Below are 16,156 nucleotides of genomic sequence, written 5' to 3' on the forward strand. Positions count from 1 at the left end.
TAAGGCTATGAATTTTCCCTTAGGGCTGCTTTTGCTGAATACCGTACATTGTGATAGCTTGCATTCCTTTGTCATTCAGTCTGAGGAATCTTTTGATTTCCATCTTAATTTCATTATTGACCCAATAATTGTTCAGCAGCAGGTTGTTTAATTTCCATGACTTTATGTGGAATTCAGTGTTTCTCTTGGAGTTGATTTCTAGTTTTATCCCATTCTGGGCTATAAAGATACATTGTATGATTTCTGTTTTTTGAATTTGTGAGACATGTTTTGTGGGCTAAGATATGATCAATCTTTTAGAATGTTCCATGTGCTGATGAAAACAAACGTATATTCAGTAGTTTTGGGGTAAAATGTTCTGTAAATGTTTGTTAGGTCCATTTAATTTAAGTCCAGTGTTTCTTTATTTTCTGCTTGAATCATCTGTCCAGTTCTATAAGTGGGGTGTTGAGGTCCCAGGCATTTATGATGCTGCTGTTTAATGTTTTTGCTTAGATCTAGTAGGGTTTGCTTTATGAACCCGGGCGGTCCTGTGTTAGGTGCATAAACATTTAAGATTCTTATATTTTCTTGTTGAATTGCTCCCTTTACTGCTATATAATGACCATCTTTGTGTTTCGTTACTATTTTTGATTTAAAGTCAGTTTTATCTGATATGAGAATGGCTATACCTGCTTTCTTTTGGTTCCCATTTGCATGGAATATTTTTTTCATCCCTTCATTGAGTCTGTGTGAGTCCTTGTGGGTTAGATGTGTTAGCCTTTCTCTCTCCAATCCACAGATTTGGGGACTTCATGAAACAGAGGCTCTTGGAACACTTTCTCCTTCTTGTGCTTCTGGTTTCGAAAGCCGTTCGTCTCCTGGCTGAATTCTTCAGTGGTCACCAAAGGCGTTCATTGCCATGGAGAAGCCGGGTTTCCCTTGGCTGCGTTCTCCATTGTGCAGTTCAGTCATTTTCATAGTCTTCTCCCACACTGCTCTCCTCCATCCTTCTTCATTTGTGCCATATAGTTCCCTGTGCATAGCCTTCCACTGGTACCCCTGTGTATCTAAATTTTGATCAAGTTTTGGAGCAGCTGAGGCTATTCCCAAGCAAAAGGCAGCCAGGAAGAGTGAAGGATTTGTGTTTCAAAAACCTGTGGCGCTCTTAGCTGCGCAGGTGCACTCTGTGGATGCAACTTAAGTGTTGCTGAGGCCTCAGAGTCTCTCCCTTCTGTCTTGTAAGGTCTCAGCTGAGAAGTCTGCAGTTACCGTGATGGGTTTTCCTTTGTGTGTTACTTGATGTTTTTGCCTCACACCTCGCTGGAGTTCTCCTTGTGTTGACTTTGGCTAGTCTGTTCACTATGTGTTTTGGTGATTGACTCTTTGCAATGAATCTCCCAGGTGTTCATTGAGCTTTTGTAACTGGATGTCTAAAAGTCTAGCAAGAGCAAGGAAGTTTGCCTCATTTATTCCCTCAAGTCGTTTTTCCAGCCCTGTGCATTTTCTTCTTTACCCTCAGGTTTGCCTGTGATTCTTACATTTGGCCATTTTACATAGTCCCATATTTCTTTTAGGCTTTGTTCATTCCTCTTAGTTCTCTCTGTCCTTTATTTTTGACTGATTTAATTTGAAAGAGTTGTCCTCAAGCTCTGAGATTCTTTCTCCTGCCTGGTCTAGTCTATTCTTAAAACCTTCCACTGTATTTTGTATTTCCTTAAATGAATTTTTCATTTCCACAATTTCTATTTGTTCTTTTTTTCTTAATATGTCAATCTCATTAGTGAATTTTTCATTCATTTCCTGAATTGTTTTTCTGGTTTTTTGGAGTTGGTTTTCCATTTTCTCTTGGATTTCATTGAGCTTCCTTACAATCCATATTTGGAATTTTTTATCTGTCATTTCAGTATTTTCATTTTGGTTGGTATCCATTGCTTGAGGGCTGGTGTTTCCTTTTGGGGGTGTCTTTTCGCTCTGAGTTTTCATACTTTTGGAATTCTTTCACTTATTTCCTCTCATCTGGGGAAGCTATCACTTCTTATTTTTGGATTTTCTTTTGTTTAGGTGGTGCTTCCTACCCCACATACTTGTAAAGGACTGTAGCGTATGTGGGGTAAGAACCTTTGGCTTTGTTTAGTGGGGCTTTGATGTCAATCTAGGTTCTGGATGGATGCCTTGGTTATGGATATCCTTCGTGTGATGGTTTTCTCAGCTGCTAGTTGTTTGTCACCTGTAGCAGTGGTGAGCTGTGTGTGTGGGCAGATTCCCTGTTTCTCTTTGATGAGGGAGGGTGGAGGTCTTTGAAGCCCCGTGGTCTTCTTAACAGCGTGAATTGTTTTGGCCTGCTCAGTGTACCCTCTGAGACAGCAGGTGGTGCTTGTGGGTAAGAATCAACCCCGCCCTGTATGACTGAGTCAGTAAGTGCTGTAAAGGGCTGTGCAAACTGACCTCCCTGTCAGTAGGTGGTGCTTGCCAGAAGGAACGGGCTGCAGTGTTGTTTTTGAGATCTCTGCCCAGCTCTAGCCCCTCAGGGGAAGCTCTTGAATGCCCCAGGTGGTGGGTGGGGCCTTGGAACTTCAGGTGAGTCCTTATTCCCCCTGACAGCAGAGGTGCGTGCAGGAGTGAGGCTTGGCGGGGTAGGTTGGGTCGGCCTGCCCTCGGGCTCTACAAAACCTGGTAAGGTAGCTGTTTTGGCAGGGATCACAGGTCTGTTCCCAGCTCCTGGGGAAAGATGCTAGGGAGGGGCTGAAGTGGCCCCACCAAGCTAGAAAGTGCACTTGTGGCGGTGGGGCCACTGTCTGGCTGTCAGGAGAGGGTTTCAGTCTTCTCCCACCTCCCCTGCCCCAAGTTCTCCCTCTGGCGTCTGCCAGCAGGCAGGAGCTCAAACCAGCTGAGCTCCTCCACGGTGGGCCTGTGGGCCGGGAGCATGGCTTTCCTGTGGGTGGAGGGGTGCCCCGCGAGTGCCCTGCGGCTGGGACCCACACTGCGCTCTCTTCTAAGTTCTGCCCACCCGGGCTCCCGTGCCTCTCGAGATGAGTTCACAGATCTCCCCTCTGTGCCCCCGAGCAATATGATTGAGTCCTGGGGGTGCCGGTTCTGGCCTGCGGGCCTGTCCTCGGGTCCCTGAGTATCAGTACCTGACCATGCCAGGGAGAAGCTTGCTGGTCCCAAATTGCCTATGGGGTGATGTCCCTCCACTTCGGGGTGTGCCCTGCTCTGGGGGTGCAGCCAGCCAGGCAGCAGCGGGGAGGGCTGGTGAACAGGGAGCTCAGAGCGCACGCAGCCCTTGGTGCCCTGCAGGTGTTCAGGAGGAAAGGTGTGAGCCCCCCCCCCCTCTGGAAGCCCAGGTGTGGCGTGTGCACCAGCGGGGGGGCAGCAGCTCCCCAGAGCCCGGCTCATTCCTCTCTCTTCGCCGGGGGGGAACGGGAGGAAAAGTGTCTGGATAGAAAGCTAGGGTCACCTCTGTCCCTCTCTCCGGAAGGCAGCCTGCTCTGAAATTTTAGGCTCTGGGGTCATTCAGGTCCCCCGAAACCCACCGGCCCCCTGTGGCTCCAGCTGTCTGGGCCAGAGATGGGAAATATTTGGATGGGAACAAGCAAGACAAAAACTGTGTGGCTGACGCCCCCCGGGTAGGACAAAAGCGCACCGTGGGTGGAGAAGCAACATGGCACCTGCCATCTCGGCTTAGGTCTGTGGTCACAGGACGCGCCCGAAAGGGGCTGGCAGGGTGGTCCTTTGTCCTCAAGAAGCTCTCAGTTCACTGGCAGCAGCTGCGGGGCTCGTGGGGGTAGAAAGGCGCCTCGGGAGCTCGGGCGCCTGCGGATGGGAGAAGCGGGCTGCCCCGCCGACCTGCGCGCCGGACCCTCGGCCTCTCTGGGGTCTCGTCAGCTCCGCTTGTTCCCCTTGCTCTGCTCTGCAGCTTCTGCCCATGGAGCCCTGGTAGGTTCTGGCACTTCTCCCTCAGAATTACACCCGATCTATGATTGATTGATTTTTCTTTTTCATCTAAAACTTTTTCTTCCTTCTGAGATGATCTGGCAGCTGGTGTTGCTGGTCAGCCCTCTTGTCTCTGTTCCACATTGCAACTACCCCTTGAGAAATTATCCCTTGTCAAATTTTGGTGTAGTATCAAAGAAGGTTATCCATGGCTATATGAGTATTTTTCCCTTTTCCAGCTACCTGTTTTGAGCCAGATTTTTTCCCCCCTGTAATTCAACCAAAATAACATTCTGCAGCAGTTTGAAAGCAAGAGCAGAAAAGAAAATCCAGCTGTCTTGTATTAAGCCAGACATTAAAAAGATTTGCAAGCATGCAAAGCAATGCTGCTTTCCTCACTGTTTTTTTGTTTTAGAAAATTTTTATTTTTTATAAAAATACGTTATTTGTGTTACATGCAATGAGTTTATTTTTATTTTGAAAGGAATTTATGGAAAATTTTAAATTTTCTCATTTTCAATTTTTAATATAGTAAACATCATAGATACAATCTATACTGGGGTTCTCAGTAGTATTTAAGGGTGTAAAGAAGTTCTGAGATTTGCTGATTTGGAGGGATGATTCCACATCTGAAATATCTGTTGGGGTGAGATTGCCTTTTATAGTAAGAGACTTGGACCTTATATTTTATGGTAAGAGTAGACTGTAAACAGTAAAGAGTCATAATATTTTTGAGCAGAAAAGTGGTAAAGTGAAAGTGTTGCACATAAGATTAATCTGGAGGTGATGGATAGATTAGGATGGACAGGACTTGATTGAATGGAATGGGGGAAAGCAGTTGCTGAGTATCAGCAGAAGGGCACATGGAAGGTATGAAGGGCCCAGTTTAGGTTAGGCTCCACCAGAGACACCTGTGAAGGCAGTAGTGTCCCAGCTGCTGATAGGACAAGGAGAGGGAGCTGTCAGGTGTTAGTTAGGTTTGAGCTTGAGTCAAGAGAAGAAGCTGATTTGTAAGGAAACTTAATCCGTTTTCAGTTGTTTCTAGTTATATGACTAAGCATTTGAGATTTAATAAGCAGGTAGAAACATCCAGAAGAGGACTGAAAAATGAGACCAGATAGCTTTCCAGCTCTAGGGGTATCATGGAGCATTTCTGTTGCTTACAATTGGGAAGAGTCCTTTAGTAGGTAAGCAAATGCTAATCCGGTTGCTAAAAATGTGTACTTCGGTGTTTAGGTGATAGCTTATCTCAAAGTCCAATAAAGCATACATTTATTGACTATCATGTACTTGGTACGGTACCAGATGTTCTTAACAATTCTTACGTTTGTGTGTGTATGTGTGAGTCTGTGTATGGATTTAAACCCTGTTAACCCATGTTCTTTCATTTTCTTGACTTATTAACAGCCTTGTACAAAAGGTTATTTTCCTGTGAACAATAAAATGCTGTTTAAACAAGTTATAGTCAAGATTCAATAATGAAAATACTTTCTTTTCTTAAGAAAATGACACAATTAGTACTTGATACATGGAAGAGAAATATCTATTTCATACCCCTCCTAGGATAAGTGTTTTTCATCGAAACCCATTGATACTGTGTGGATGATTTACCAAGGCTTTTTAAAACGGCTGAAAATATGCTCTAACAACCGTCTGATAAAATGAAAAACTGAACAAAATGTGTACTCAGATGAATGATTCTCCGAAGGAATAATGGTGCAAATGAATTATCAAAGTGTGAAATCATTAAAAACAAAACATGTTTGGGTTTTTATTGAATCTTAATTGTAGGCTTATGTATTTTCTTTTGTAAGCTAAGTTAAAAGAAAATTGCCTAACTCAATTTTTGGAGACCAGTGTTGTAGGACATACATTGTACCACAATTTATTTTTCGCATAAAAGCTGCTGTTCATTTTTTTTTTTTCAGCATTAACATGCGTGCTTTCCTCATGTAGGAGAATATATAAAAAACTGGAGGCCAAGATATTTCCTTTTGAAGACAGATGGCTCATTCATAGGATATAAAGAGAAACCTCAAGATGTGGATTTACCTTACCCCCTCAACAACTTTTCAGTGGCAAGTAAGTTAATTATAATTGTTGATTGACCTTGTATTTATTTATTTGTGTCATTTTATGTGTCAGACATCTTAGGATATATGAGAATCCTGTGAAAAAGTTTGGGTTTATGTTGAATAGCAGAGAAATTTTCAGCTTTGATAGAATTTCAGTTCCTGGGCATAGGGATTATCAATAATATGCGGTCTTATACAGTGCAGTATAGTTTAATATTTTTTGTATTTAGAACTAGAAGGTGACGAATACAATTCCCCAAATACGTACCTCAGGTTTTTCCTTTATAAAATGTAAACAAAGCCGTTTGAACTTGATTGCTAGATTGAACTTGGCTGTAAGATGCTGCAGTATTTAGTGCATTTCCAGTCAAAGTTTTCTATCAGAATCTGAGCTCTTTTGATTGATTCTATGATGAGGGGAAACAAATGATTTACATTAGAAATAATTTTTCTGGGAAGATTTTATGTTTGTAGTTAAATTTTTCTTCCTTACAAATATCTAACAAACATGATTATAACTTACCTAGAAATTATGTATTTGCTTGAACAGCACAAAATAAAGTGAAAGATGATGATGTTGATAATGACAGTTGTGTTATGAGTAGGCTCTTCAGACTGTTCAAATTTACTGATTAATTAATAAAAGAGGCTTTCTGTGTTAATTTAGAAGTCAAGCATTTTGAGTTTACGGTAAGTTGAACTATAAGAGGTACCTAGTCTGTATTATTGAGGTATAAATCTTTAACTAGATGATATCTTTAATTTTGATTTTGGTTATATGTTATCAGCCACATTTGGAAAAAATATGAGGGAAAATTGAAGCTAAAAAATGAAATAAAATAACAAAAAATCCAGGAAAACAAAAATCCTTGAATGTTATAAAATTCATTTTACCATTAGAAGAACCCCAGCCTTTTTTGCCCCTATTCTTTTATTCAGATTAACCCTTCTAAGTAGGTTAGAATGGATATTGTATTTTTTTTAAAGAAAAAGATAAAACAGTAAACCAAAGGGATAAGGGTTTGTGAAGTCATATGAATGATAACGATACTAACTTAAAAAAAAAAAAAGCCCTCTCTGTTTATATCAGTGGATTCTTATGTAAGGATTTTATTTTATTTTTTAAAGATGAGATCACTATATATGTATGTATTAGGTAAGGGAAATGTCTTTTTCCCCTATCAAAATGCTTATTAAATAATAATGGCTTTCTTTCAGTAGAAAATTTTTTATTAAATCCTATTGTCAATTGAAATAATATTTTGTGTTTTATATTGACTTAACACATTTTCATTCTAAAATCCTTTGGGTGAACATTTGCTTTAAAGTGATAGAAATTAGATTTTAAAACATAAGCAGCATGTATTATCATGCCCTGCCTAAACCTAGTGTAGTTTCTGAGTTTGTCCGTTTTACTAGCAAATGCTATTGGTTTGTCTGAAGTAATTTATAAAAGTACAGAATTCCTAGTATCTGCTGATCAAAATGCAGCATTTTTTGACCTTATGAAATTTCACACCCCAACAAGTTTTAAAGACATACTGTATGTCACAGTCTGCCAACATCTGCTCCAACACTTCCACTGGCAGAGGCTGAAATAAATGCTGCACTCTTGGGGAGAGATCCTATTTAGTGACTGACAGTCAGCTTATTTATCCATGCAATAAATATTATTCGACATCTGTAATCCTCACTCACATAATCGAGTAGTTGTAGGTAGTTGATTCAAAGTAACAAGTAAAGTTGTAAACCAGCTCCTTCGTTTTCAGAAGTGTGATTGATTAACTTGGATCTTCGACTCAATAAATTATTTGCAATTGATTATTCTTAAAGCTTGACTTACTGCGGTCTTAAATTCTATAAATGATAGTTACCTAGAGAAATAATGAGTCTCGTGAAATGGGCATTAGTTGAAGAAATGGTTCAAATTTCAGCTTTGCCACAGCCTGTGAGCAGCATTCCCTTGGGCAGGTTATTCTCTAGAACGCTCTGATCTTTATTTTGTTCTGTTATCCCCACAGTGGAAACACTTTGGTTCAGTGGATTTGGAAGGCCCTTTTGTCCCTAACATTCTGTGATTCTGTGAGGGGGACTTTGAGCAGGCCCTTGAAGAGTGAGTAGGAGTTAAGCAAATTAAAACAGAGGAGAAGGGTATTGCAGGCCAAGGGTGACAAAAGTGTTTTTTATGAGGCATTAAGAGAAGAAACAGTTGGAGCAAGAGAGGGTTACTTTACCAATAGTTTCCATTTTACCCTGGCCTTCTTTAGGTATATTTTAAAAAGATTGTTTTACAGGCTATTTCTAAGGTATGTTGGGAAATGTTATATATACATATAGCCCCTCGATAGCTACAGTATGAATCCCCTATTTTTCAGATAATTAAAATGTTACTTCAAATTTAATATATGAGAGTTTAATAAAGTTTTACTAAAATAGGCTTTTTATCCCTATTGAAAAAAATAGAGTATGAGAACTGGGACTTTGAGATTGATCTTTCCAATCTTCATTAAATTTCGAATCCTTCCATTTTGATTTAAATTTTTCAAAAAGAGAGTTTTATACTCATTGTTAACACTTTGTAATCCACTGCAGGCTAGCTTCCTCCCTTCCTCACTTGGATGAAACCACTTTTAATAAATTCTCCAGTGACCACTTAATTGCTAAAGTAGAGGAAAAGAAGTCTCTCTTCTTTCCATCTTAGGTTTCTGGCTGAGGCCCCTATAACAAAAGGAAGATTAACAAGAGAGAAACATACAAATTTATTTAATATAAAATTTAAGTGATATGGGAGCCTTCAGAAATGGATACTCAAAGAAACTCGTAAACTTGTGTATTTTTATGCTTAGGGTTTGATGCGGAGGTAGTCATGAGAAAGTGTGATTGGACAAAGCATGGGTATGATCTAATGGTAATCAACTGTCCAAACGTAGCAAGGCCTGTTTGTTCAGGTCCTTCTGTGTCCTGTCCCTGTGTCTTCAGAGGGTTCAGTGGATTTGTTCGTTTCCTCTAGGTGTAGGGTGGGCACATTTAGAATGAGGATCTTATGACCTCTTTCAGGGGGAGGTCAGAAAATTCTTCCTAAGTTTTACGACCTGCCTCAGGAGAGGAGGAGGAGGAGGATGAGAGTGATCTTCCTCCTCCTGCTGTTTACTCAAATGCCAAGCTTCCATGTTTTGGGGAAGCATGTTCTGAACCCCATCATTAAGTCTAGTAGACATTTCTCAGCTCTTATTTTTTCCTGGATTTGCATCCGAGCTGTATTTTGTACTGTTGAGCACCCTCTCTTTCTTAGGGTGACCACTCCAATTGTGGTCACACTGGGATGACTCTCCTGTTTTTTATTCCTTTGCCTAGGACATAATTTTGGTATTTAACAGGGTCTGGCTGAGGGTTCTTCACACTTTGTACACGCACTTCAGTTACAACTTGTATGTAGCTTAATTCCCATACTCAAATCTCTTCAGGCCGGGCCTCTTTCCTGAGCATTTGGTTACTTTCTCAGTTGGCTGCTGGACATCTCTACCTAGGTACTTCTTGGACTCAACATGTCCTAAGCTGAACTCAAGATAATTTGGTCTGTTTCTTCCTTTATATTCAATATCTCAGTGCTGTCTCTGTCTCTGAGCAGAAATCTGGATCATTCCGTGCCTTTTTCCCCTTTCACATCTTCACCCTGATCCCAGTCTGCTCTAGTCCTGCTGGTTTTGCTTCTTCTTGAACCTATTCTCCTTTCCTATTGTCACCCTAGAATGAGTCCTCATCATCTCTACTGTAGATCCTAACTAGATTCTCTGCCTCTAGTTTGTTTCATTTATATTCTTCCTTCACACGTCTGTATGTGGTCTTTCTAAAAGTGCATCCTAACTTGCCATTCCCCTGTCAAAGCCCTGCCTTGAATCCCCATTGCCTACTGGATAAAGTCCATCTTCCTTAATATATCACACAAAGATCTCTTCAGTCTGGCCTCTGATTTCAACTCTTGCTTCATCTCTCTTCTGCACTGCAATGATGGTTCAACAGTACTAAACTATTTATAATCTCCTATACAACCTACGCTGCCTTTTAACTTGGAGCCTTTGCTGATGCTATTCCCTCTGATTGGAATGTTCTTTGGTCCTCTATTTGCCTGGATACTTTTCTTTCATCTAAGACTTAGTTGAGATTTAAATTCCCATCCCCATTCCTTGCTAAATTACTTCTCTCTGCCCTTCTCAAAGCTGTTACCTTTTGCTGTTAAGACGTTGTTTCTGGATGTTATACGTGTCTCATCCACTAATCTTCGAGTTATTTTCAGGAAAAGAGCTTAGTTTTATTTACTTTGTATCTCCTTGTGATTACATTTTATGGCTTAATATTAATAACATTTTTGACAGAATGTCTAAAAACATCTAGTCTAGATTTCTCCTTTTTTAGATGAGAAAAATGAGGCCTTTAGACATTCAGTGATCTGTTGGATTGCCTTACTAGGTAGTGGTAGTTAAGTATCAAGATTAAAACTGGAATCCCGCCACTATCATTTAAATGTTATTCTCCTCCTCCACCCCTACACTGTGACATTTTCCCTAGATTTAGAGTGACGAGACATGATTTGGGGCCCCAGTTCCAACACTGAAATTGCTGGGTATCCTTTGGCATGCACAATAGAATGTAGATAATATTTGACCTTCATCCTTCTTTGGTTCAATCAAATATGAACTATATGTGAAGTTCAGTTATGGTTTGATGGATTTCTGATCATTGTAGATTGAGATCATCTGTACATAGACACAAACATTTTGACTGAAAAAATAATACAGGATACACACATTATTGCAGGGCTGCATTTAACAGATACTTTGTGTAAAATAGTTTGTCCATCCAATAGTCATGATCTCTAACATTTGGACAATTACCAGCTTCTCTCATATTCAGTAGCTTGCTCAATCCTACGGTGGAAATGACTCCTCAATGGAGGATGCGAGAATTTCACACGTCTTGGGACTCATCCTACGTCTGACTGGTTCCTTCTTACTCTCTGTGTCCCAAGAAGCACCTCCTAGAATTCTACCTTATTCTATGCTGTGAATATTGATCCATCCTGACAATATCCCTTTCTTGTCTGAAACTTTCCCTTAATCTCTTCTATAAAATGTAGGTCAGTCTGCGGTTTTTTATCCCAATTTTAAAAAAATGAAATGACATGTTTTCTCTCTAACCTATTTTTCTATCCCTTTGAAAGAAAGAAGGAAATTATGGGGCTTAAAATTATCAAAAACCGTCTTTATCTCTGAATAAATACTAGAGTCAGAGATTTTAAAGAAGTAGAAAAATCATGACTCTTTATTAATGATTAGGGATAATCCTACTGACCTTCTACTGGACATAAGTGGGGATAGGAAAAAAGCTTATAACTTGATTCTTAGTCTTGCGTAATAGATTATACACTCTAGAATAATAACCCTATAAATCTAGAAAAACAAACTGTGTAAATATATACTACATAAATATACATGGATTATGAGAGATCAGAAAATTTACTTTTGAAGGGTTGATCATTATACCCATACTAGCCAGTAAAAGGAGTATATAATTTTTTATATGTAAAAATCTATCATTGACTCTGGAGGACATTCACGTAGAACATATAGCAATGGGAGGAAAATGGAATTAATTGGCAAAATGAATTTTATAGAAAACAAATGCTGTAGAAGTTGAGAGAAGCAATAGGTAAAGTTTAACTAGGGTGACTAAGAATTTATTCTTGAAATGAAGTTAACATGAGCCCTGAAGGATAGGATTTGATGAAGTTTTGAGTTGGAGGACATTCTCAGTGAGGTTAACAAAATAAGCAAACAAATGAGTCAGAAATTAAGGAGTAGCTTGTTTTGTGAACTGTGTAGACAATATCGTAGATGGATAGAGAATTTATGTTGGAGAAAAAAAAAGCTAAGATTAGATCGTTTGTGGAAGGTCTTGAATTCCAGTGTGATGTTTTTAATAGAAAACAGTTGAAAACCATTAGAATTTTTTGAACATTGGGTTTCCAAATCAGTATTCGATTAAAAGAAAAAAAGACCTATCTGTTACTGTGTAGTGGAAGGGATACATCCTTCGATAAACAGCACGAGTCAACCAGCAAGTATTGTCTACTCTAATTTCAATCTCACCGCTACCATCCTAGCTCTGTTCTTCATCAGAATTTATTAAAATAATCCCTGCTGGATTATCTTAAGTTTCCTAATCAGTATCTTGCCTACAAATATTCTCTTTTTCTGGAATATTTGGAAGCAATACATAGGATAGATTTATCTTTAAAAATAGTTTCTTTGCAAATACTATCTCCTTGTTCAGAAAAATCTCAGATGCTCCCCATTTTTCACAAGGGCAAGCTGAATTGTTTTATTTTGGTATATTATATATCCACAATCAAACACTTGCCAAAATTATAATGATTTTTATACCCTAATTCTTTTCAGTTTTCTTCCCTATTACTCCTTTGTGTGACATACATTTTCTTTTTGACTTGAATTGCTACATTCTGTTAGGTTTAATTACATACAAAATTCCTAACCCTCTTGTTTTGAGTGATTTTTAAACTGTTTAATGTACTTGATCATTTGAAGATTTGGTGCTTTTTAAAAATTTACTTTATTTATGTTTTATTGACATATATTAGAGGTACATATTTTCAGGGTACATGTGATAATTTATTTATATAATGAAATCAGGGTAATTGGGATATTTATCACCTTAAATATTTATCTTTACCCCATTAGATTTTTAGACAAATGGAAAGGTATGTCTGATAATAGCTGTATCTCACTAATAGATGCCTAATTTAAAAATCTGTCATAAAGTGAATCATAAATTTAATCAAATTTTTCTTCTAGCCTCCATTATCAGAGGGGGTGTTATGTTCATATATGTGCAAAATTTAACTCACAAACCAAGTTTAGAATTGGGAATGGAGAAAACCTTTGTAAAAATCATTTTAAAAGGAGATAGTTTTTTAGAACATTACAGGGTAACAATGCCATATTTAGTCACATATTTCCTTCCTCACACTCGAATTCAAATCACACTCCAATTTGACAAGAAAAAAATTTCCCCAGAATTTTCACTATTCCCTACTTCCCCCACCCCCATTACACAACAAATGGGCAAAAAAAAAAAGGGGGAAAGTATAATCCCATTTTAATGGAAATGACTGTGGCAGTCCAGAGTATCAAGTCTAGCTCCCAGGGGTGAAAGCAGCCCTCTGCGTCTCTGAAAGATTTCATCAGTTTTACACCTTTTACAAATATAAATGTATGTGTGTGTCCTTTGAATTTCCTACTAAATTATTTATATGCTATTTTTAATACCTCCTTCATTATAACACTGTAGGTGATCTACTCAGATTTCTTCTAGTAGCTTCTGTGCTCTCCCACCCGTCTTTCCTGGTGTACTCTGAAGTCAGTCTTCCTAGTTGCAGTCTTTATTTTCTGGGCCCCATACATCAGAATATAAAGGAATATGGGGGCTTATGTAGACTCAAAGGAAATGATAAACTTCTAGAAGACAATTTGACTATGTATATTCACTTTTAGAATATCATGTAGCATTTATTACAATATCTGGTATACTGGAAGATTATTGGACTTGGAACAGAAGACTTGGGTTTGAGTCTTGGTTCTGCTACTTTACTAACTGGCTGTGTGACTGCGGGCAAATCACATAACTTCTCTGATCTTCACTTTTCTCAACTTTGAACAATGGGGCTAACAATACCTACTTCTCAGGCTTACAGTGAGGATTAAATGAGATAATATATGCGAAAACACTTTGTAAATTCTTAAATTCTATGCAAGTAAAAATATTAACGTGAGATAGAAGATGCTCATTAATAATTGCTGAATTGAGTTAACTGGCAGTCATTCTTCCTCCTTTGGCTAAATTACATAGGAGTGGGGAGGAAACTGCTTTAATGAATTTCCTTAAAGAACCTGTTCACAACAGTGTCTTGCAGTGGAGGCCAGCTGCTCTTGCTTGGTTGGGGGAAAAAATCCTGGTTTAGTTTAATGCCAAGGACTTTGATTAGTAGGGGTTAGTCCTTCTTAGGACTAAACAGAGAGAGAGATTCCCAAGCCCTGCTCGTGACCTCCTTCTGGCCAAAAAAGAGGACATCACTGTGGCTCCAAAGGCAGCACCAGTGGATCGGACTTGAGGCTTTGGGTGAGAAATAGAGGAACTGGGTACAGACCAAATTCTCTGAACCTGGCCGTTGAAAGACAAAGCCTTCTGCAGGCTGAGCTGAGGAAGGCCCGTGTGACTGTTGTTATCTCCTTTTTCAGTAAGATGTTGCTTTTGTTTTTTAAAAAAAATAAAATCCTCAAATCCAAGAGGACCCATTATTTACCATCCATTGGAGTAAAAATTAAAATTAATTTGCTTCTAGATTACTGCTTTTTTGCAAGGTGGAGAATGCAATGGGGATTGTTTTTAGGGGAAGGCAGGCAGGTAGTGATCAGCTTCAATAGTTTATATCAAGTGATAGCATATAAAAGAGATTCCAGTGTAATCAGCCTTCCTTTATTCCCTTCCTTTTCCCTCCCTCCTTCCTTCTCTGCCTCTCTTCCTCACTCATCTTTTCCTAAGGTCAACAAGAGTCAATATCACTTATCCATGGACACTTAAGTAAGAGAACGGCTTACATATAATTACTGTCACTCAACCATTTTTAAATACCATTACCTCTGACTCCTCCTTGACTTTCTTTTCTAGTTATCTGAGATAACAACCTTGCACGCTTTAACTCTGCTTTGAAATTTTCCTACCGCGTGTGCGTTTGTGTATGACTTAATGTAACACAATTGGGAAACCTGGGAGTTATCAGAATTAATATTTAAATATATTTTAGGCAGTCTAAATTCTAATGACAATTTAGAAAGTTTTTATTGAGGGTTATTATGTTCTCAACATTGTGCCAGGTACTGAGGGGCTTAAAGGCAATCAGAAAGGAAACCAAGCTTTCTTTGAGCGTTACTGTGTACCAGGCCCTTTCACTTATGTTATCTCATTTAATCTTCACAACAACAGTGTGAGGTAAGTATCGCGTTCCCCATTTTAAAGAGACTCAGAGAAGTTACGTGACTTGCTTTAGGTCACTTATCTGGCCAATGGCAGAGGCCGAGTATGATCCCATATCTAACATAATGCTACTTTAGAATCCTGGGTTCATTTCATCATTCCACGGATATGTGATGTAGCTTTTGGCTTTGAAGAATTTGTAGTCTGGTAGCAAAAATCGGCCACAAACTCCTGGAACTGGTGCTTTGAGATGTTTCGTGGCTAAGTTCTGAAGCAAGTTTTGCAATTGGTATATGCAGTTAGAGTTTACGAAAAGGAGGTATCATTAAAGACTGGATCATCAAGAAAAAACCTCCTTGGAAATGGAAATTGTTCGGAGAAACAGTGAGATTTCCAAAGCTAAAGTACATTCCAGGTAACAAGAATAGCATTAATTTGAAAAGTTATTTCTGAGAAACTTTGGCTGAGTTTCTCCTTGTTGAACTAGATGGGGATGAAATCCTCAGCAATGAATGAAAGCTCCAGATGGTATGTTATTTCCCTATCCCTGTATAGAGCGAAAAATATCAAACGAGGAAAAAAGGATAAATGATAGGATTAAATATGGCACTTGAAATATTTAGCAGAACGCCCTAATCACACCAGCCCTTGTTTTCTCGGGGTCTCCGTTAGGCACTGGGTACCCTGTTAGCTTACTCGGTGTTTTATGTGCAGTTGCCATAGTAACTTTGCTGTTCATCTCTTCCAGTAGAATATAAAATAATTTTATTCATGTAAATAAATACTTCATTTTAAAAACCCACCTTAAGAGCGTTTTTTCTTTTTAGCTAAAAAGGTTTTAAACTATAGCTTTTAGCTCAGAAAAGACTATATTATCTCTTAATATGTTTATTTAAAAAATGTGCCTCTTTTATGTGGCAAAGGTTGGGGTGGTGTGGATGGGAAGTGGAGGGTAAAAGTGGGCAGGGAGGATCACCACCTGCAGTGTGGGATGAGTGTGGTAGATTTCGTGTAGAATTTTTTTGAATTAAATTAATAGGTCAGTATATCTGTTTTTCAGGTAAAAATTTACTGAGTGTGACACCACCCAACCCCAGCCAGCCTTTGATGCTGAGCTA

General features: G+C 38.9%; 1 protein-coding gene across 2 annotated transcripts in view; it reads left to right on the plus strand.

Annotated features, from left to right (window-relative positions):
• The window catches only part of AKT3 (AKT serine/threonine kinase 3), a 215,104-nt gene that overhangs the window by 118,084 nt on the left and 80,864 nt on the right, over nucleotides 1-16,156 (plus strand). For both annotated transcript variants that reach the window (XM_045537212.1, XM_045537213.1), the window contains one exon: nucleotides 5,872-5,997. In XM_045537212.1, coding sequence (XP_045393168.1) covers nucleotides 5,872-5,997 — 126 coding nt within the window. The remainder of the gene's footprint in view (nucleotides 1-5,871; nucleotides 5,998-16,156) is intronic.

This window comes from Lemur catta, chromosome 25 (genome assembly GCF_020740605.2).
Source record: "Lemur catta isolate mLemCat1 chromosome 25, mLemCat1.pri, whole genome shotgun sequence".
NCBI classification, from domain to species: Eukaryota; Metazoa; Chordata; class Mammalia; order Primates; family Lemuridae; genus Lemur; species Lemur catta.